General features: G+C 36.2%; 1 protein-coding gene across 1 annotated transcript in view; it reads right to left on the bottom strand.

Annotated features, from left to right (window-relative positions):
* gukh (GUK-holder) overlaps window positions 1-23,405 on the bottom strand; it is a 141,029-nt gene that overhangs the window by 27,345 nt on the left and 90,279 nt on the right. Inside the window, exons 2-3 of the mRNA XM_066297057.1 lie at window positions 17,029-17,134; window positions 13,031-13,199 (exon numbers count right to left, since the gene is read on the bottom strand). Coding sequence (XP_066153154.1) covers window positions 13,031-13,199; window positions 17,029-17,134 — 275 coding nt within the window. The remainder of the gene's footprint in view (window positions 1-13,030; window positions 13,200-17,028; window positions 17,135-23,405) is intronic.

The following is a 23,405-nucleotide window of genomic DNA, read 5'->3' on the forward strand; positions in this document are numbered from 1 at the left end:
TGTACAGTTACATCGAAAACGTCTCTACATCACAAATTTCACAAAAACAGCGACATTTCTAACATTCCATTTTAAATTGATAAACCCTAGTTCTTGGAAATTTATAATTTATTGATGTTTTCCCCCTCGTGTAGTGGTTTTAGTGCTTCGTTGCAAGACATCGCTTTGGACCTTGTTCAATTTTCAACTTGGTTAAAATGGCTGACACGGTGCAAGAAAGAATCAAGATTGTGCGTCTGCATTACAAAAATGATAATTCTGCTACAACAGCTGCTCGTATCTTTAATTTAAATCATCCTGACAAACTGGTATGCCACCCCTATGCATCTAAGTTGCTAATGAAATTCAATGGAACTGGTTCTGTCCAGAATAAGAAATACGAAGTTGACCGCTCAATGATAGGGAATGAAGAAGTCCAAATCGCGATTCACGTTCAAATGGACAATAGAATATGTGGACGAAAGATCACGGAGGAGTCCGACGTTACAAAAAGTACTGTCCATGGAACTTTAAAAGAAGTAAAATTCCATCCTCATAATATATGTTATGTCTGTGTATATTGAAATAATATACTTATAAAACTAGTACGGGAATTAAATGAGAATTATTTCGATCCTTTAGTTCTATGTCACTTTTAAACAGAGATTTGTTCTATAATACAAAAGAACATTTTCTCATGAATGTTCATTTTGTTCAAAAAGGTGAAGTTAACAGAAATAACTGTTGTTACTGGAATGACATCAATCCTCTTTTCTTATGAGAGATCCATACCCAACAACCTCAAAAACTTATCGTTTGAGAAGTGATTTTGAATGGTCACACTGTTGGACCATTTTTCATTCCTGATAACTTAAATGGATGAACTATCTACAACTTCCATAAAACGCTCTATCCCCCGGAATAATTGGAATACCTGAACAATATCGTCCTCTCTTAGAACAAAAATTGCTTTTTCAACAGCATGGAGCGCCTCCACACTACACCGTTATTGCTAGACAATGTCTAGATTCAGAATTCTCGCGAAGATGTATTGGAAGAAGAGGTATAGTGGAGTGGCCTGCGAGATCTCCTGACCTTAGTTCTTTGGATTTTTTCTTGTGGGAACATTTGAAGACTAAAATCTGTGACACACAATCTGATTGCCTCGAGGAGTTACGTGCCCGAATCGTCAGAGTGCAGGTCAATAATATCAGAAATGTTAAACAATGGGCCACGATGTTTTGAGGATAAGGTATACATGTGCATGGAAGTCGATGGAGGTGACTTTCTACATTTCTTAGGATGCAATAAATAAAATATCAGTAAAAATCAAGTTATTTGGTTTTGGTATTTCCACAAAACGGAAGCACATAAATAAAAAATAAAAGATTGACCATATATAGATTAAAATCACCTTTGGAAGCGAGGTGTAATGCAACCCTTCTTCCAACTTGAAAATTTCAAAGGGGCGGTTTCGAAGGGTAGGGGAATGAATTTCTAAAACAACTCTTTCACCAAATGATGTCTCCCTCCCCATTAAAGTCGACGAGTCTTTGAATGTATTTTTTTTTAACAAATAACAGAAAATTTATTCAAGGTGGACAATTGTCCCTGAGTCACCCTGTATTGCAATTAAAAATATGCATTAAAGATTATAGTTTTCGAACGTGTTATGAAGTAAATGTATGTTAACTGAACATAAGTAATCGAATAGAGTGGCTAGCCGAATTAGGATGACGGAACTTGATGTCATACGCAAGATGGAACAACTTGTTGGTACGTCTGGTACTTTTATTAAGTTTATAGTTTTCGTATGTCTTAATTAACAAGAATTTAGAATATCCCAAATTTTTCTATGCCAGTCCTCGAAATCATCAAACTTTTATTTCATTTTTTTAAAATAATTAAATTATAAATTATTCAAATTTAATTTTAAATAACTTATTAACTTCTAGAAAAATTTTGATAATTTTCTATCTTGATGTCTCATAACATGGTCCCCATATGATGGTCCACTACCTTAACTCAAAAACGGTAAGGTTTAGAAAAAAAAAATTCATATAAAAATTGTTCAATTTTTCATAAATTTTGATGTTTTAATATTTTCGAAGTTACAGGATGGCCCAAAAAACAGTAACATAACAAAAATACCATTTTTTAGTGGAATACTCCATATTTTACTAAAGATACTAATTTTGCTTGTAATTACAAGTGTTTTTTGCAAATTTGCAATATGTTTAGCAGTTTTTAAGTTAATTCAAGTTCAAGATTGAAAGAAAAATGAGCTTCTGACAATTCTTAATAAATTCATAAAAATTATTTTAATCGTTTGAAAATTTGTCCAGTTAGAAATCAAAAGCTCTTCTACTAGTAAATTTTTAATTTTAAAGAAATTTTATACAGAGTGTCCAATATCAAAATTTCCACATTTCACGTGCCTCACACTAGACTGTTTTAATCAGACGCCCTGTATTTTTTAATGAATTCTTCAGGAGTGTAATGAATGCTCTTAATAAATAAAGTAAAAAATGCTTAGAAGTCAGTGACGGTATCTTTGAACGTTTGTTAATACAATGCTATAATTAACATGTTAATTAATGAAATTTCATATGAAATTTACGAATTTTTTATAACTTGTAAACAAATAAAAATCATATAACAAAATTTGAGTTTTCTAATAATACATTTATTTTTGATGTACAATATGTTCCTGAAGTTGGCACGATCCTCTCGAGTCACGCTGAATATGTTATTCACTACAGCTTAAAAGGATTTGGGTATCCTCATTTTGCAGTATTGTTTAACTAAAAAAATAGTGTATATATTCACTTTTAATACATTTAATTACTTCTCTCCAGCACAGTATTTTTTACACAAAAATTTAGTGCAATTAATATTATCTTGAGGAGGCTATTATCTACGAAATCATAAATTTAAATAAAATCGTTAAGGGGCATTAAAAAAAATCAGTTGCAACTGAAATTAAAAATGATTTGGAGGGAATATTTGTTTTTTTTACTATTATTCCGGATAGTAATAATAACGTTGCATTGTTGACGATTTGGCATGACACATTGAAATTAAAGTTAATATACTTAAGTTTTCATAGTAATTAAGTCGTGCGAGAAATAAAGTGTTAAAAAATTAAAAATAATGTCTAAAAGAGAATAGACATCAAAACATGTGCGCTTCTAGTGGTTTACCACACGAGTGGCAAAAGCAACCGACAAATTGCCAGAGAATTGTATTTTATTCTCTCTATCGTTTACTATTTTGTAAAAAAAAACAAAAAATTAACAATTTTCTAATCAAAGAACGGAGTGAGAGACCAAGAGCGAGTACATCTGCAGATGATCGTGCAATGGCAGTGATTAGAAAGAGAAAAAGACATAAAACAGCTCCAGAAATTTCTGCAGAAATAACGATTAAGCGGTCAATGTCGGTTAGTGTTTCTGCGATAAAATGTAGCCTAAAGGAATGTGGCTTTCATGGACGAAAATCTATGAAGAAACTCTTCTTACGCAATCGGAACAAACAGAATCCATAACAATGGATCTGGGAACGCCAACATTGGACTGGAACAAAATGCTATGGACAGATGAGTCTAAATTTGAATTGTTTAGTTCAAGAGGATGTGTGTTTGTTCGTATGCAGACCAATTTTTGCACGTGCAAGAGAGGAGTGTCTCCTGCCTACTGTTAAACGTGGAGGTGATTCAATCATGGTATGGAGCTGTTCTGGTTGCCCAGCTGTAGGTGGCATCGCGAGAATCGAAGGGATTTTGAGAAAAAAAGGATGCCGCGACATTTTAGAAAGTCACGCTATACCTTCTGGACTAATTCTTTTAGATAAGAATTTTGTGTTACAACAATATAATGACCCAAAAGAAAAATGCAAATTATGCGAAGAACATTTACACGATTTAGAAAAGAAAGGTATTGTTAAATTAATGGTTTGGCGTCCTCAGGGCCCAGATTTAAATCCAATTGAATTATTGTAGGACAAATTACAGAGAAAGGTCCGCCAATTGGCCTCCACATCAACCAATGACTTGTTCAATAATTTAAAAGCGGCTTAGGACGGAATAACACTTAATTCTTGAAAAAACTTGTAGCATAGATACGCCGATTGTGCGCTGTAATAGTTCAGTCATGAAGAGGACATATAGATGAAGCGTCCATTCAATATATACAGGATTTTCCTCAATTTTTTTAATATGTTTCGAATTAGTTAACTTATGAACAAGATTAATCAATAGAAAATTATGTACTTTTATGAATTTGGGTGTCAATTCTGATGAAACAATAGATGCCCAAATACTTTTGAGCGGTGGTGTGGATATAGTATACCTAAACCGGAGAGATCTTACATACTTAGCCGATTATTATTATAAATCGCAATTTTTTCTATTTAAATTACCCGCTACATATTTATCTGGTAACTTGTTAGTAATGTGTAAATTTAAAATGTAATTAGAGAATAGAATTTCATAATTGCAAGTTGATTAAATGATAAAAAAGAAAATAAAAAATATAAATATAAATATTATCCTTGGTTTTGCAAGTTACGCAAATTGAAAACTTGATAAAAGTATTGAAAATGTCATAAATAAAAAATTATCCGAAACAAAAACGTATAAAAATTATTTTTTTATTCACATTTTAGATATAACTGATATAAAAAGTAACAGGATTTTCTATTTTTTTTTTATTTTAATTTTCGAAGAAAACATGTACATTTAATTAGCAGGTGTACAAAAAGAAACTGAGCATCTTTCGGTGAAATTAAGCTTCATTAAAAACGTAGTTATTGAAATATTAGTAATCGAAATAATTTCCATAACTGTCTATGGTCTTTTGCCATTTACTGGGTAGATGATGGATATCCTCGTGATAGAAGCTTAGTGCTTTCGACGAAAAATAGTTATCGAGCCATTTTCGAATATCTTCAACGTTAAAGAATCGTTGGTCAGCTAAATGAGACTGCATGGATCTGAACGAGTGGAAGTCGGAAGGAGCCAAGTCTGGAGAATACGCCGCGTGCTGGAGTATTTCCCAGCCTAACGAGAAGACGAGTTCCTCGGTCGGTTGAGCTGTATGCGGACGAGCATTATCACTTTCCGACTTCCTTGGCCCGTAAATGGGCTTTTTTCCTCCAAATTATCGCTTAATTTGATCATTTGGGCCTGATAACGGTCAGCTGTAACAGTTTGACCGGGTTCCGGAAATTCCAAATTTCTCGAAAACTACTGAATAAAAGTTAGTTAATTTGGATATCATTATAACGAGAATCGAAAGACCTTTCAAACAAGGTGCTACTCGACCATACTTTCCATTTAAGATTTTAAGGGTTTAACTCACCCCGGCTAGAGTGTTGAAGTGAAAGGAGCGAGTATTCGTTTATAATGTGTCCCCCTCGAATATAAAGTTTACGTATCCGAGCATTTTTCAAATATACATTTCTAAATACCCGCAAATGCCTATGTTTCGTTTTTAATGGGCCACCCTGTATATCGAAATTTTACAACGTTTTCAATCTAAGACGTTACGGATGCTTGTTAATGCACCATGGTATGTTAGCAACAGTACAATTCACTCCGACCTCTCAATCAAAACACTCCGAGAAGAAATAGAGAGCTACTCAAATAACTACATGCGAAGATCAGATCACCACCCAAATCACTCAGCCATAAATTAACTGGACACAGCGACATACAGGGTGTCCTCGAATTACGTGGCCAAAATAATACCGCAGATTTTTTGAGTGAAAATAAGTCGATTTAACCTAACTCCCCTCAGTCCAAAAGTTGATAATTATGGAGCTACAGGGTGTTAAAGTTGAAAAAAAAATCACATTTTCTTTAATATCTTTCGATTTCTTTGAGTTAATTTCACGAAATTTCATATTTGAGGGTGTTTTAGGATACGAAACTCAAATTTATTAACGATTTAGTTGTTTCTTCTAGGGGGCGCCACAAGCGACCATTAGGACACATTTAAATCTCTGTAACTTTTTCGTGCCACGGTGTATATTATTTTGGTATTTAAAAACCTTTTTCCCTACCTTTTATACTTAGAAAAGGTATACTTTATTGACGTCGCTAGAAGCAACGGTTTTGGAGAAAAATGCATCTAAGCCTGATGATGCACGCAAATTACCTTAAAATTATTTTCCGTTAAAAAAAATTAAGTTTTTCAAAAATAATTATTAGTAAAGGTATAAAAATAAGTTTTCAAAATCAGATATTATTTTGACTATTACAACGGCAAAGTCCATAAACTAACAGCATATCCACCATTTCAGAATAAGTGAATTTATTGGCCATACTTATGGATATTTACAGGAACAAGAAGCGAAACTGACAAGAAAAACTGAGGGCTAAATAAAAAAACTGACATTTGAGAAACAAATTCAAGTGTCAAAATGTCAATTAAAAACATAGCCAACTGAGTTATTTACTTAAAAGCGCCAACGCAAATATGCAGCGCATTAGAATTATGCGTTTTTCTCCAAAACCGTTGCTTCTAGCGACGTCAATAAAGTATACCTTTTCTAAGTATAAAAGGTAGGGAAAAAGGTTTTTAAATACCAAAATAATATACACCATGGCACGAAAAAGTTACAGAGATTTAAATGTGTCCTAATGGTCGCTTGTGGCGCCCCCTAGAAGAAACAACTAAATCGTTAATAAATTTGAATTTCGTATCCTAAAACACCCTCAAATATGAAATTTCGTGAAATTAACTCAAAGAAATCGAAAGATATTAAAGAAAATGTGATTTTTTTTTCAACTTTAACACCCTGTAGCTCCATAATTATCAACTTTTGGACTGAGGGAAGTTTAGTTAAATCGACTTATTTTCACTCAAAAAATCTGCGATATTATTTTGGCTACGTAATTCGAGGACACTCTGTATACAACCAGGTTGAAGAGATTCAACCCTCTAGATTTGCCACGTGGATTCAACCAAGTAAGGGACTGAAATGTTGGTCCTTTTACTACACCACTTAGTACTATAATCTGTAATTGCCAGCATAGATATTGAATGTCCAATATATTTTTACCTTTATTGTGACAGATTGTATCTCTACAAGTAATTTAAAAAAAAAAAAAAAAAAAAGACTTCAAGTGAAAAGCACTGTATTTCAGGTGGACTGTTGGTGGGCCACCCTGCATATGGCCAACAGTTGATAATCCACCAAGTTTTGTGAGCAGAAAGCCGCCATGTGTTAGTGTCCTTATGACTGCATTTCAGCGGGAACGTACTCGTCAAGTGTTATTTTCATGAAGGCGCTTTGTGAATTTACAATTTAATGACCAGGTCAACAGAGCTAATGATCTGTGAATAAGTGCATTGAAGGAAGTTGGTGAAGATCTTCAAAAAGTTACAATTTTCTGTATCCTCAAACGTATTGCCCGCTCCATCAACGAGAACCTCATTAAAAAAAAATCCATAAATATCAATTTAAAATTCTAATCTGAAGGCAAGCGTGCTTCATTAACACGAAATGGTAATTAAACGAAAAATGTCTTTCATAAAGACGGTTCTGTTCTACGTCATTTATCTAGAGCGACCCAAAAAGATAGAAATTTCATTAAAATAATGGACTGAATTTTGATATGTAATTCCCGATTCTCATAAACAGAACAGAATTGTAAACAATTTTTCGTGTAATTGAACCAATTTACACGGATTCGCTTCTCCTCGCGGCGCACTTCCAAGGCTCAGGTTTATTTGAAGAGGTTTATTTACGAAGAGTAAGCGGCTCCGAAAATAGCCTTTTTGAACTTATAACATTTCAGATGCAGGTTCAAGATCATTGACACCTTGATACGCCTTTGGGGATTTCATTGGCTCTAAATTAACGAAGTAACAAATCAATTATCTACATGAGCTCTTACATCTCTGTTCGTATCGTTGAAGACCAATCGCGCTTGCCGGGCATCGGCAAGTGGATACATGTGTTAAAGTTTGCCGGATTACAAATGGGCCTCATAAGCAAGTGCTAAATCATCGCTTATATTCTCAGAAAAATTCGGACCCAAATGAAAATAGATCGACTGAAATTGCGAACTGCTTTAAGGCGAACAAGGAAGGAACAACTCATCTATTTTTGCGCTCTGTGGCGCCTGACTATCGGCTGGAAATAATGGCCCTCGATTTCCGGTTCGGTTTTTAACAAAAATACCCAGCAGAAAACCACTTTAAATCCATAGGTGGAATTTGCACGAAGCATTTTACACTGTACAGGGTGTCCGGACACTCCGTGTACAACGCTCCATCAGATACAGTACCGAGCAAAAGTGGAGAAACATTTAAATTTTTGTAATATTTTAAATAAGTATTAAAAATAAAAACATATTTTATTTTTTTAAACAAGTACTAGATAAATGTAACTTAAAAGTGAAACAAAAGAATTTTTCCTACTCACAATAACATTATACTGAGTGATATTTGAAAAAACGACGAGCAAAAGTAAAGAAACATTATGAAGGAAAATAGATAACTATAAAACTAGTTAACATTTAGTAGAGTGGCCTTTATTTTTGATAACCTCTAAACATCTTCTTCTCATGGAACCAACAAGTTTCTCAATAGTTTCCTTCGGTACAGTGTTCCAAGCTATTTTAATGGCCTCAAAGAGTTCAGCACTATTTTTGAATTTTTCAGGATGTTGGACGCGGATTTTTTGATCGATTAAATCCCACAAGTTTTCTATGGGGTTCAAATCGGGGCTCTGTGCCGGCCACTTCATGACTGTAACTCCTTCGTCTTCAAAAAATTTTTTTACAATTTTTGCCGTACGCTTCGGATCATCGTCGTGTTGGAAACACCAACGTAAAGGCATGTTGTCTTCTGCATACGGCAGCATTGTGTCAGCTAAAATCTCCAAGTATTTGTATCGATCCATGATTCCGCTAATTTTGATAATAGGTCCCATTTCCCAACCAGAAAAACACCCCCATATTTGAACATTTCCTCCACCGTGCTTGATGGTGCCCAAAGTATACTTCGGATCGGAACGTTTGTTAGCAGGACGTCTCACCCATAAAATACCATCCGAGGAATGCAAATTAAATTTCTCTTTCATCGGAAAATAATATGGTATTCCACTTTGATTGGGACCAGTTTCAATGATCATGTGCAAATTGAAGTCGGGCGGTCCGATTTTTCTTTGAAATAAAGGGTTTTTTAGAAGGGTTTCTTGCCGGAAGGCCACCCTCCTTCAGACATCTTCGAATTGTGTGAACACCAACATCAATATCGTCTAGTTCAGATCTAATACGTACTGCGGTAAGAAATGGACTTTGCTTTACACGATTTATAATTTTCTTATCAGTCTTGGGTGTTGTTTTTCTTGGTCTTCCAGTTTTTGGTGGACTTAATAGAGATTTTCGTAGACGATACAACTTAACAGTTTTAGATATAACCGATCGATTTAAGTTGAACTGCTCGGCAATGGTCTTTCGTTTTATACCGGCTTGGAACATCGATATTATTAATTGTTTTATATCTAACGACAAATTGACACCTTTGGGCATTGTCACAACATTTACTTTTCGGCAGTAACACTGAAACATCAATTGGTCACTTTAGCACCTAAAGGTTAAAAGGGAATTTCAGATTTGTTTCTTTATTTTTGCTCGTCGCCAAATTGAAAAGAAAAAGTTTATCAGTAATAAAAAAAAAAGAGAACAAAAATAAACGATCTATTTGCTTTTTGGTGCTGGTAGTAAACAACCATCGTAGTCATATTTGGAAAATAAATAATAAGAATATATTTTTTATAATTCAATAAACAGTTTCTCCACTTTTGCTCGGTACTGTATATGTAGTACAACTCATAATAAGTCGATTTAACTAGATTTGCCTTAGTACAAAAGTTGCTAATAACGGAGCTACAGGGTGTCAAAGTTGAAAAAGGAAATGAGATTTTTTTTAATATCTTTTGACTTCTTCAAACTAATTTCACGAAATTTTTTATTCAGAGGTTTTTTGGGATGAGAAATTCAAAATGTATAAACGATTTTGATGTATCTTCCAGAGGGCACCACAAGCGACCACTTTTAAACCGTCAAAACATTTTTCTGCCACAGTGTATGTCAATTTCGAATGGAAAAATCTTTTTTCCTATCTCTTCTGCTTAAAAAAGGTATACTTGTTAAATGTCGCTAAAGCCAACTGTTTAAAAGATATTTGCAATTTCATTAACAGATGAAATTTCTATTTCAAAGCATTTTACTACAAAAATTTCATAGCAAATGCTCAAAATGCGCACCATTTCATTTGTATTGTAACTTAGGTTTCTTGTTGTTTCCATGAAGTCGAATCCGGACAACTAGGACAATAGGTAATGACGAAGCTATTTTAAATGGAGTCGAAGAAGATCCGAGAATTAGTACCAGACGGTTATAAGACAACTTAGCAGTTCCCAAAAGTACAATTCACGAAGTTTTGAAAGAACAATTATTATACCCTTCCCATGCCCAAAAGGCACACGATCTTTTACCGATCGATCTTGGAAGGCGTTTAGCTTTTTGTCATTTTATTCAAAATCTGCAGGTCCATAATCCGAATTTCAGTAAAAAAATTCTCTTCACCTACGAAGCTTGCTTTACTAGATCCGGCATAACTACCACTCACAATGAACATGCTTACAGTAATGAAAATCCGCACGCCCTCAAGTAGTTCATCATCAACATACATTCAAAGTTACTGTATGGACCGGAATAATGGGCAATATTATTCTCGGGCCTGTTGTGACGCCAAATCGATTAAATTGACAAAGTTATTTGCCCTTTCTTCAAGAAACTTGTTGGACTTGTTGGAGAACATACCGTTATTAATTCCTGATGGCATGTGGTTCATGCAAGATGGGGCGCCTCCACATTATACCCTCAACGTTAGACAATATTTAAATAATGCATTTCCTGGGAGATGGATCGGAAGGGGAAATGACGCTCCACTACAATGGCCTCCACGATCTCCAGACTTGACGCCATGTGACTTTTTTTTGTGGGGTTTTTTGAAATCAAAAGTTTATTCGACATCAATTGATTATATTCAAGAGTTGCATAATAGAATTTTCAATGCAGTTAGCGATGTGAGAAATAGGCCAGAAGTTATGCAGAGAATGCACTTTAATTTTTTTGAAAATAATTAATTTTTGTATGCAAGAAAATGGTGCGCATTTCGAGCATTTGCTATGAAATTTTTGTAGTAAAATGCTTTGAAATAGAAATTTCATCTGTTAATAAAATTGCAAATATCTTTTAAACAGTTGGCCTTAGCGACATTTAACAAGTATATCTTTTTTAAGCAGAAAAGAAGGGTACAAGATTTTTCTATTCGAAATTGACATACACTGTGGCAGAAAAAAGTTTTGACGATTTAAAAGTGGTCGCTTGTGGTGCCCTCTAGAAAATACATCAAAATCGTTTATGCATTTTGAATTTCTCATCCCAAAAAACTTCTGAATAAAAAATTTCGTGAAATTAATTTGAAGAAGTCAAAAGATATTAAAGAAAATCTGATTTCCTTTTTCAACTTTGACACCCTGTAGCTCCGTTAATCATCAACTTTTGTACTAAGGCAAATCTAGTTAAATCGACTTATTATGAGTTGTACTATATCTGATAGAGCGTTGTACACGGAGTATCCGGACACCCTGTATATTGGGTTGTTCGATAATTAATGTCGTTTTACTCTCATAGATGAATCAATTTATACATATCGAGTAATAGTGATCTCGTCGCTTTTATGCCATTTTAAAGGTTATGTTTTAGACTTTTTTCGATCGAAAATTGAACGTGATCAGTAAACACGAAGTTGTTTAAAATTTAAGTTGAAGATGGACGATCAAAGTGAACATTATCGACACATTTTACTTTCGAAAGGGCAAAAATGCAGTACAAGCTCAGAAGAAATTGTGTGAAGTTTATGGTGAGAACTGCATTACCGAACGCCAGCGCCAGCGTTGGTTTACTCGCTTTCGTTCCGGAAATTTTAATGTCCAAGATGCGCCACACACTGGACGCCCAATCGCCATTGATGACGATAAAATAAAGGCCTTAATCGAAGCTAATCGGCGTATGACAACTCGGGAGATGGCAGAAAAGATGAACATATCGAATTCAACCGTTTCTCTGCATTTAAAACAGCTTGGGTACGTTAGCAAATTGGACATTTGGGTTCCTCACGAATTGAAGGAAATTCACCTCCACCAACGAATTAACATATGCGATTCTTTGCTGAATCCTAACCAAAACGACCCACTTCTAAGAAGAGTCATAACGGGTGATGAAAAATGGATTATCTACGATAACGTAGTCCGAAAACGATTATGGACCAAACAAGATAAACCTGCGCAATCGACGTCCAAAGTCAATATTCATCAAAAGAAGATTTTGCTGTCTGTGTGGTGGGACTACCAGGGTATTCTTTATTTGGAACTGCTTCCGAGAAACCAAAGTATTGATTCGAATGTTTACTGTCGTCAGCTATCGGAATTGAACGAAGAAATCAAAAGAAAACTTCCTGAACTTGCCAATCGCAAAGGGGTACTGTTCCATCATGATAACGCTAGACCCCATACGTCTTTAATAACGCGTCAAAAAATTATTGAAACTAAATTGGGAACTGATACCTCATCCACCATACAGCCCTGACTTGACCCCATCAGATTATTATTTGTTTCGTTCTCTTCAAAATCATTTGAGTGGTAAAATTTTCGATTCTGATCAAGCCGTTAAAGATGAGTCAAATCAATTTTTTACTTCTAAAAATCAGGGCTTTTTCGAACGCGGAATTTTCCAACTTGCCGAAAGATGGCGAAAGGTCGCCCACCAAGATGGCCACCACATCATTGATTAATATTTATTATTAATATAAGTATATTCACTTTGAGAAAACATTAAAAATATGACATTAATTATCGAACAACCCAATATTTTTTTATGTGGAATTTACGAGAAAATGTTTAAAAATCCAAAGCTTCATTATGTCGTAGATCAGCCACATTGCCCTGCAACACTTTAATAAACGCTTACCATTCTCGTTTCAATGTCGATATCCACCTTCCCTCGGATTCTTCTGCGTTTGGCTCCCAAAATAGGAGTACAAACAAAGAATCTGGAGGATCGGTGGCCATCTCTTCTCCACCGGTCAAGTTGTCGCATGGCGTGAACCGGAGTTTTGTTAGCTGCCTCATAGAGTGACCTGAAGAACCAATAAAAATTAATATCTGTGTGAACGTACGGTCCGTTATTGCACTTGCAAATATTACACCCTTCTGTTTCAGAGTCTTAAACTCAATTTCACTGTAGCTAATGTGACTGGGCTTAAAGATTCACACCTCGATTGACCCCAGCAAGGCGAAGCTAATGGTCGAAAGCAGAGGCGATAATCCAATCACGAAAATTTATAGCAATGGGGTGGAGAATTGACGAATATCCAGATTCTAATAGTTTCAAAAATAAACAAAAATCCGGGATCATGTCATCAGAGATGAAGTACAGACCAGACATTTAATGCCGACGACCGTACTCAGTAAAGCTTTCAGCTGAGTAACGCTTTAAAAGCCCCAATCTTATGTTGCCTTCTGTATGTTCAATTGAATATTAATATGTGATAGAAAAAAGTACGAGCACACTTAAGAGTAAAACATTTTACTTTACGCATGTCAACGGCTACGGGAGTTGCAAAAATTCCTCCCGCGCATGCTCGGTAAATCACTATTTGGCCCTCAAAAGCGTGCGGTAAGGCAATTTTATCGCACGTCCGTAAAAAATCGTTAACAATTAATTAATAATCCTGCGCAAGACTAAAAGGAGTCAGACCCAATCAAGTTCATTCCAAAGGGATCGGTTTTGTGTTTCTTACCACTAGATTGGCCCATTTTTGAGATTGTGAAGCTGATCTATGCACCAGGATAGGCCCACAAGTACCTAACCTAATGCTTAAAAAAACAATGGAAATTATTGTATTTTTTTCCAACATAGCCCCTTTTGAGATTGACACACTCCTCCCAGCGATGTTCTAGACCTCGTTTATAGCAAGGAATTTGGAACTTTTCAAAATAGGCATCGACCTCATTCTTCGCAAATCTCTTTCGTCCGAACCATTTTTTCGAAAACAGAAAATAATCTGAAGGGGCTAAATCCGATGAATAGGGTAGATGAAGAAGTTCGAAACCGTTTTTGATTTTCGCTATCAGAATGATGGAAGTGTGGACTGGTGCGTTGCCTTGATGAAAGAAGCCTTTCTTCATCGTCTTTTTCCTCGATTCTTCGCTCAAATGCTTCAATAAATTTGTATGACGTTCTCCGTGTATTGGTTTTCCTTCGGGGAGACAGTCAAATGAAAATTAGCCCACGTGTATCCTAAAAAACTGATGTCATCACCTTTCCTGCAGATGGAGGATTTTTGTCTCCTTTAGAGCCGATTCTCCCTTATAAGTCCATTCTTTTAGCTGCTCTTTCGTCTCGAGTATGAAATGATGAACCCATATTTCATTCATGGTTATGAATCGACGTAAAAACTGGGCTTTGTTGCTGTCAAACTGTGCCAAAAACTCCGTTGAAACATCTTAAGGCGCGATTTTTGTTCATCTTGCATATAGCTTTCTCATGTCCAGCTGTTCAGTCTACATGCGATGTACAGTACTTTTCGAAATGCCCATCTTCCAGTACAGTTTTATGGAGTTTTGCAGATCGGACACAATCTCTGGAGTGGTCAGACCTGGAGTGTCGTTGAGCCGACCACTGCGGAGCTCATCTTGGCAGCTGGTTCCCGATATTTTATAATTGTTATGCTGGGTGTCCCAGATCAAAGTGCAAATATTTTAACCATGGTTTCTACTGATGAAATTAACAAACACGTATTTTTCCTTTTTGTCCAAAAGTCTTTCGTTTAAGTTCTAGGGCTCTTTGAATATGGGGCCCCATTTGGGTAAAATAATTTATGTTGGAAGAGCCCTTCGACAGATTGTCATGAAATTTGCTGTACAAACATTTTTCGATCGCAGCAGTTCACGAATAAAAAAATGAAATATACAGCTTTGCCATGACATAGATATAAGGGCCGGACTATGAATATAAGGGCCCATATTTATTTAACCGTTAAATATTTCGATCAAGTGGTTACATTACTCAATTGTAGCTTTCATTTAGAAACTTTTTTGTCTCTTGGAGATTTTTCGCAGAATGCGTCGTTTTCTCTTAGTAACGATTGCAAATTTTACGTCTTTTTATTGGAGGAATTTCTTGATATTAAGTAGACCATGGCTCAAATAGCCACATCATTCTCCCTGTCAAAAAACCATTCTGATTTTCATTTTCTGGTATATTGTGGTCAACTAGCAGTAGGTATTACTCGTTAATGCTATTATTGCCATATTTAATTATAAAATGACATAAAAATTATGTTTATTTGTTTTATGATGGCTCTTCCGTTTAGCGATCCCGAGTATGCTGATATTCACTTGATTCATAGTGAGTGCAGACAAAATGCTCATAGAGCTAGAGTTCTCTGCCATCAGCGATTTCCTAATTGACGACTTCCACATGCAAGAACGTTAACAAACGTTCATAACAGGTTGAGGGAATTTGGTAGTTCGCTCCTCAACGAGGAGAAAATTATAATATTAAGCATCATGGGGTAGATGATGAGCAAGAAATAATCAATTACTTTGAGGATAATAAAATTAGTAGTTTAAGAACTGCTGAGCATGACGTAATGATCTCAAAAAGTAGTATTCAAAGGGTGTTACCTCAAGATCACCCTTATCGTTAAAAAAAAATCCAGGACCTCGTGGTCACTTTGAACAATTTTTAGTGTGCAATTTCATTCTTCTTTGTTATTTTGTTTCAAATAATTCAATAAATAACTTTAGGCAGACGCGGCCTAATCCGAGGAAGGTATGAATTGCTTTAAAATAACTACTATGAGAAAACGACCCATTCTGTGAAAAATCTCCAAATGACAACAAAGTTTTTCAATGAAAGGTATAATCATGTAGTGTAATCACTTAAGCGAAATATTTAACGGTTAAATAAACAGGGGCCACTATATTCATAGTCCGGCCCTTATATCTGTGTCATGGCAAGGCTGTATATTTCATTTTTTTATTTGCGAATTGCTACGATCGAAAAGTATTTGTACACTAAATTTAACGAAAATGCTTTGAAGGGCTCTTTCAACACAAATTATTTTATCCAAATGGGGCCCCACATTCAAGGATCTCTAGAACTTAAACGACCGACTTTTGAACAAAAAGAAAAAATACGTGTTTGTTAGTTTTATTAGTAGAAACCATGGTTGAAATATTTGCACTTTGATGTGGGACACCCTGTATAAGGACAGATTTCCAGGGAACTCCAAGGACAGATAGTAGAATCTAAACCCGTTTTTATGTTAAATGGACTAAGATTTTAAATGAAAGAGGCGAATCACGTGTTGATGACCAGTTTTTCCCATTTTCGAAAAATCTCTGAAAGCGTTCGCAAAACGCGGTTCCAAAACAAACACAAATCAACGGAGCTTCCTTAATCTTCCTACACAAGCTTTTTGAGATTAGGTCTTTGTAAAACGGGCAAATTTTTAATAAAAAATCATCATCTATACGTCAGGTCGGATACTTCTGGGGCTGTATTTTTGGAGAAAGATGAGGCTCTCAAAGACGTGAGGTAAAAATTGATATGAACATCATATAACGTGAATTTGAATGCGGCCACACTGTTGAACACTCATCCGACCCCCGTGAGGGTTTCCGATTAAATTCGATGAGAAAAATCCGTAACAGAACCTACCTCTATTGAATTTTGAAAGTTTTCCCTCAGTGATCACTTTTTAGTTGATTCCGAATAGTTACGACGAACTAAAAAAATGTGTTTGTGCCATTGAAATTTTCTCAGGAAAGGGGGACGAGGTGCTTTTACCGTCACTATTAGCGCAGACACAGGACAATCAATTCGGGACACCCTTTACATATTCAGGGTCAATGCAGGTACAAACGTGCGTTACAAACACAATTGTAAAATAAACTTACTTAAGGGCATTAGGTCTTGTTTCCACGCCGAATAGATTAATGTCCAAAGGGTGCTTGGCAGCATAGTGTTCCTTAGTCTGAGCAAAGGAGCAGATGTCGCCGACGGCTGTAAAAAAAAGGTTCAATCAGATCTTCCACGCTCCTCCATTATTATCAATTACTATGATTATTCCAAAATCATTCTTGATCGACAAGTTAAACGCAGTCTAATTGATTCGAGAGATCTTGCAGCAGCAGTTATTCCTAACAATTAATAAATTATTATTGCAATAGAGGAGATCGACAAGGTAAAGATGTCCTGACAACAGATTGCAAGTACAAAAGGCTTGAAGTAATTTACAGAAAGTTTCATTGAAGAGGCATCCTGTTACTAGTCAAGCTATTGCTGTCTATCATTAACAGAATTTTTTATCTAAACTTGATAAGGGTGTGGACTTTCGGTCCGTAGGAAGTTCCTCAAAGAAAAGCTTTCTTCTGTTAATTTTCCATCTTATGCACTCTTTAACAGCATGTCGGCCAACGTTGTACCGCCACTAATTAAATTTATTCAGTGGTAAATCCGAGGGGGGTCATGTATGAGTCGCTGCACCTATAAATAATAGCACTCCTATGGCTTATTTTATTGCATTTTAATAATTGAGACTGATGCTACTCGAATGGTACTGTTAGGTAATTAGTCGGGTGATTGCACAACTATGTAACACACCTGTAAGCTTTTCTCTTCAAAATTTAGGAAATGCACATGTACCAAGTTTTTCGATGGTTTTATGGCGAATGCGCGAAAGAGTTAGAGATAGAAGAAAAACCAATAAGGCATTCCCGATATCTTTTTTGAGGCAACTTCAGTGCCGGTTTCAAAGTTTGTTTCATCGCTTTTCGTTCTCACTTTACAGGTAAAAGTTCGATTTTTGGCATTTTCAAAAAAAACTTGATTTTTTTTCAAAAAAATCCTGATTTTTTTTCAAAAAAAATTTGATTTTTTTTTCACGAAAATCCTGATTTTTTCATTTTACTACTTGCAAGAAAATTACTTTTGCGTTATTAAAACACTTTTTTGAGTAGATTGTGGTGATAAGGATAAAAACATTTTACCTCCATGGCCCTTTGCGTTAAGACATAAAGTTCTATTTTTTAACATATAAGTCATATTGGTTTTTGGCGTCATCAGCGTACCGTGTTGTCATTTTATCTTCATAAAATTAATTTCGCAACGTCTTTTTGGTTTTTAAATATACAGTGGTGGAAAAAAGTATGGAATACTTAGTATCTTGCTATTTATTATCGCTAAAGGTTGTATATCATTTGATTCAAAGATGCCTGAAATATACACTGACTTCCAAAAAAAACCGCAACCTCAAGGAGAACGTATTGTATGTATTTGAAATTTTGGTATGATTTTAGACTTGGAAAGAGAAAAAAATGATAAAAATTTCAAGTTCGTATGTTAATGCGATATGAAGTTTTTCTTTACTTTTTTTATCTGTGACGATCGTTCTTTTTGCAAATTTTTTTACAGGTGGATAGCGATAAAGGTATTATTGTTAGTACCATATGGAATGTGTGGTAGTGCAAAATGCCTCGTGTGCGCCAAAATGCAGTTTATCGGCAGTTAACTCCCATTGAAAGGGGAAGAACTGTTGGTGTGCATGAGGCAGGTTTACCTTTCCGCGAAATTGCACGTGGATTGGATCGAAACGCCTCAACAGTGCTAAGAGCTTGGAAAGATTGGTCTAACGAAGGGTCAGCAAATCGTCATCGTGGTAGTGGCCGTCCAAGAATGACGAACCAACGCGAAGACCGGCGACTTCGTCGTTCAGCGACAGGCGCCTCGTTTGGAACAATTCCGTCTCTTAGTGCTAACTGGGTAGCCACCCTAAATCGAAGGGTCTCCCTTAGTACCATGTATCGCAGAATTCGAAGTTTTGGACTAAATTCATATCGTCCTATGCGTTGGCTTCCATTATCACGAAACCACAGGGTGGCCCGACTGGAGTGGTGTCGTCTGAGAGTGCAATGGGTGGATGGGTGGATGAGAGCCGATTTTGTTTATGGCGATCTGATGGAAGATTACGTGTTAGAAGGCGCAGAGGAGAGCGATTAAATTTGGACTTTTTGGAAAGACGTCATTCTGGTTTAACACCAGGTGTCATGGTTTGGGGTGTCATCCAGGTATGGTAGTCGGTCTCCTCTTGTTTTCATTTATGATAGATTAAATGCTCAGAGGTACATTAATAGTGTCTTAGAACCGGTTCTTGTACCATACATGCACTGGTGGGAAAAAACCCAACATAAATCAGCGGCATCGCTGGGCTCCAATTAGGCCCTAAAGACGTTGGAACAACCCCAATACACATCTGCTGCATCGCACCCCGCGATGCAGCACTTATCCTTACGGGCTTAAACCCGGCCACGGTGATAGCACTGGTTCCTTGATTTATCGCTGCCCCGATTTATGGGGGGCACCAAATAAATCTGTTAAAGGAACCAGAGAGCCACATCTGGGCTTTGACCGTGGAGATTCTTGGGAAAAAACTTTCCACGAACTAGGGGGCGGTGTCGGTTGGGATTGGTCAAGATCTTATCGTGGTGATCTCCCTCCAGCCCCACCATCCCTGGGACGTAAAAAATATAAGACTTTTCAGAACATTATCTCCAAGACAGTACTCGCGAACGCTCTCTTTTCCGTTTCTCGGACACTTCTCGATCTCTGAACGCGGAACTCCATCCCAAATCTCTCTCATCACATTATCTCTAAAACAGTGCTCGCAAACTCTCTCTCTCTCTCTCTCTCTCCTGTTTCTCGGACACTTCTCAATCCCTGAACGCGGAACTTTATCTCAAACCTCTCTCACAACATTAGCTCAAATCTCTACTCAGTAACTCTTTTGCAAGTCACCCCTCAAACTTTATACGTGAACTTTCTCAGATCTCGGGCAACACAGTACCGACTCTGTAAAAATTGAAGTGTATATAAAGTTGTAGATCCGTAGTGTAAATTAGAATGATATGTGTAGTGTAAAGTAAATTCCTTAATTCGTGCTATGGAGTTTGTCTTCCCCGACCCCTTGAACCCCATTTACATCAATTGACGCATCAGCGTCTGGTCCTTCGAATCGCAACAACTCACACCAGCAAAATAGGAGATACCTCTTCGGGTGCCTTGTGAGGCAGTCGATTCTGTTAGGCAGTGACTAAAAGCCCCTGGCCTAAACATGCACGACCATCCTGGAAGCACGTTTCAACAGGATAATGCGCGACCACATGTAGCCAACGATACTTTGAGGTATTTGGAAGCTGAAAATGTGGATACTTTGATTTGGCCAGCTCGGTCTCCAGATTTGTCCCCTATAGAGCATGTATGGAATATAATGGGTTGGAAACTTCAAGGTTTAGCTCGCCCTCCAGGGACCATAGATGAACTCCGCGAGCAGGTGCAGATTGCCTGGGATACAATACCACAGGAAGATATTGACAATTTAATTTTAAGCACGCCACGTCGCTTACAGGAATGTATTAATTTAAGAGGATTATTATTAAATTATTGTTAAATTTTTTCACTTATTAACAATAACTTTCTTTTGATATTTTGATCGTTTTTATCTATTACCCGACCCAACGTAATGCCAGAATTTCAAACGTGTGCGATGTGTTCTTCTTAGTGTTGCGGTTTGTCTGAAAGTCAGTCTATTTAAAAAATTATTGTTATTTCACAAAATACTTTACCACAAGAGTTTGTGATTAAGAACGTCTTATCCGTGACCATTCTTCACGAAATACACAAATTTAACGTTTAAAAGATATTTATTTAAGAAAAAACACAAGATATTAGAAAATTTTGAGTTGTACGAGCTTCAATGTGACATTCTGTAGTTCTGTTCCATTTTCGTTAATAGTGCTGCTAGTGATGTTTTTCTTGCATCGTGAGAGTTTTTTCATTTTCTCCCAGTGTGTCTGTCCTTGGTCCTGTTCGATTTCTTGGCATGTTTCTAGCCATTTATCTTGTTTGTACTGTGCCATCATCGTTCTGACGTTTCTGTTGAGTTTGTTCGGTTTTCTTGTCTTGCGTGAGCGTGTACGTTCTGCATAATTCCCTTTTACGTTTGATCAGTCTTAGTGGAGAATGTTGGTAGAAGCGATTTTTTGTGAGATATAAAAATTTGTCGGTTGCCTTTATCAGTTGGTGTTAAAGATTTCCGACAGAGCACATACCTGCATGCGTTTCGAAACGGTCGTGTATGTGCAGCTTTAATTCGTCGATGTCTGTTTTATTAAGGTTTGGTTTTGGCGCCGCTTTTGACGCGTCCGCATTTTGTGTCTGTCCGAGATTTATGTCCAACGTTATTGCTAAGTGGTCTGATCCAAGTTAATTTGTAAGCTTGACATTGTTTACAACATTTCTTAGGTTGGCTCTGTAAAGCAATAGGTCAGGGGCCGAGTCCCGATTTCTAGACATCAAAAATGTGGGCGGGGGTATTGTGTTTTGTAAAATCTGAATTGTCCAGGAATCTATTTACTTGTATTGTCGTGTTTTTGCCTAGATTGAAGTCTCCCACGATAATCGCATATCTGTAGAGGCCCGCTTTATTTAGGATGTTCTGTTCTACGTGAGAGTGAGAATGAATGTACACTAGGAATATGTGGATGAGCTCGTTTGAGCCCTTCTTAAACGGTCTCATCGGGTATCGTGAAATGGAGGCGATCATTTAAACGAAAATTTAAAGTGTTTAAAGCGGGGGGATTAGCCTTTTCTAGCTTAATTTCTGGATTAAGAACGGCTGTCCCTCCCTCTCTGGCATTATCAGTTGCGTTGCCATGTCTACAAATATACCACCAGTTTCTGTAGGTCGGTGTCTGTACCAGTTTAGCTTTCGTTTCTACAAATACGCAGCAGTCTGTATAGTTACGTTCTATGTAGTTACATATCAAATGCTTTTTGTGATTTAGTCCGTTGATGTTGGCATATATAAATTTTATGTTGAATATTCTATATATTTTTTTATTCTATGTTTAAGTTGATTTTAAGGTTTTCTCGGGGGTATTCTGTTGGGGAGGAGCATGTCAAACATTAGTATGTATGTACGATTATCGAAAACCGCCGAGGTATCGATAAAATAACCATATTTTCCAATGAATTAGAATTTTTTTTTAAGTTCTCTGCGTTTTTTTCTGTATTTTTTGTATAGTTTAGCGAGAAATAATTATTTTTTTAGTGATGTACGCTTCAGAACTGTAATTTTTTTTTAGCAATTTCGTATAGTTGGCATCTTCCATGGTGGCAATTTCATTGTAGTGATTCTCACTTATATGTTTTTTTTATGTATTCTGTGAGACAGTCGTAACCTAAAATTTAATAAACAAATTTATCGTCCTTGCTTTTTTGCTCTCCTTTGTCAATTAGCAACTTTGTAGGCACGTCCGCAGGTTTCTTTCAGCACAAAAACTATCTTCATTACAGAATGTGACAATCGCTACAATGAAACTGCTACCATAAAACATGCCTAATATGAAAATTTTTAAAAATGTTGCCGGTCTGAGTCATACATTATTTAAAAAATAATTACATGTAACTAAACTATGCGAAATTGGAAAAAAAACTAGAGAAGTGTTGTCCTCAAAATAGTTCAATTCATAAAAAAAAATACTATTTCCAAAATAATTTAAATGAAGAAAAAATTGAAAAATTTCTGTTAAGGGTGGTTATAAAAGCCCCCTTGTTTATAATCGATTCTAATGAAGCTTGTGATAGTTAGAGCACCTTACGGTATCATTTTTATCTACAATTTTCATTTTATTATCTTAATAAGAAAAAAGTTATTTTTAAAAATGTTCAAATAATAGTAACCCTTTGAAAGGCCATATCTTATTAACGATGCTCCGGCAAATCAATTTTTATAAGAAATTCTTTACCTATTTTTGGCTCTGCTTTTACCCCCTTAAACTTTATACCAACTTTTCAAAACGCACTGTATATATTTCAGACAGGACGTGAACACGAATCTTTGATTGTATGAACTTTACTTCTTATTTCGGTCACAGGAAGCTAGGGAAAGAAGTCGGTAGGCTTATTCTGAGACATCTTGCATAACGGTTAACAATTTGGTGTATGTCTTCACAACACCTTCTATATGTACGTTCCAAGGAATTTCCTAAATGCTGGTCTAAATTAAAAACTACCCTCCAATGAACGTCTTACAAAAATAAGAAAACAACACCTGTTTCATCTCATTTCCAACATTTACCCCCTTCAGATTCCGTTATCCAGACGTGCCGCGAAAGTGGAAAAACAAAACACCGTAAATTTACGACTTCTACGTGACTGTCCGGGCTAATATCGGGAGGGACATCTATGCGATAAACCACGTAATTACGGTAAACCT

The sequence above is a fragment of the Euwallacea fornicatus genome, chromosome 27 (genome assembly GCF_040115645.1).
Source record: "Euwallacea fornicatus isolate EFF26 chromosome 27, ASM4011564v1, whole genome shotgun sequence".
In the NCBI taxonomy this organism is placed as follows: Eukaryota; Metazoa; Arthropoda; class Insecta; order Coleoptera; family Curculionidae; genus Euwallacea; species Euwallacea fornicatus.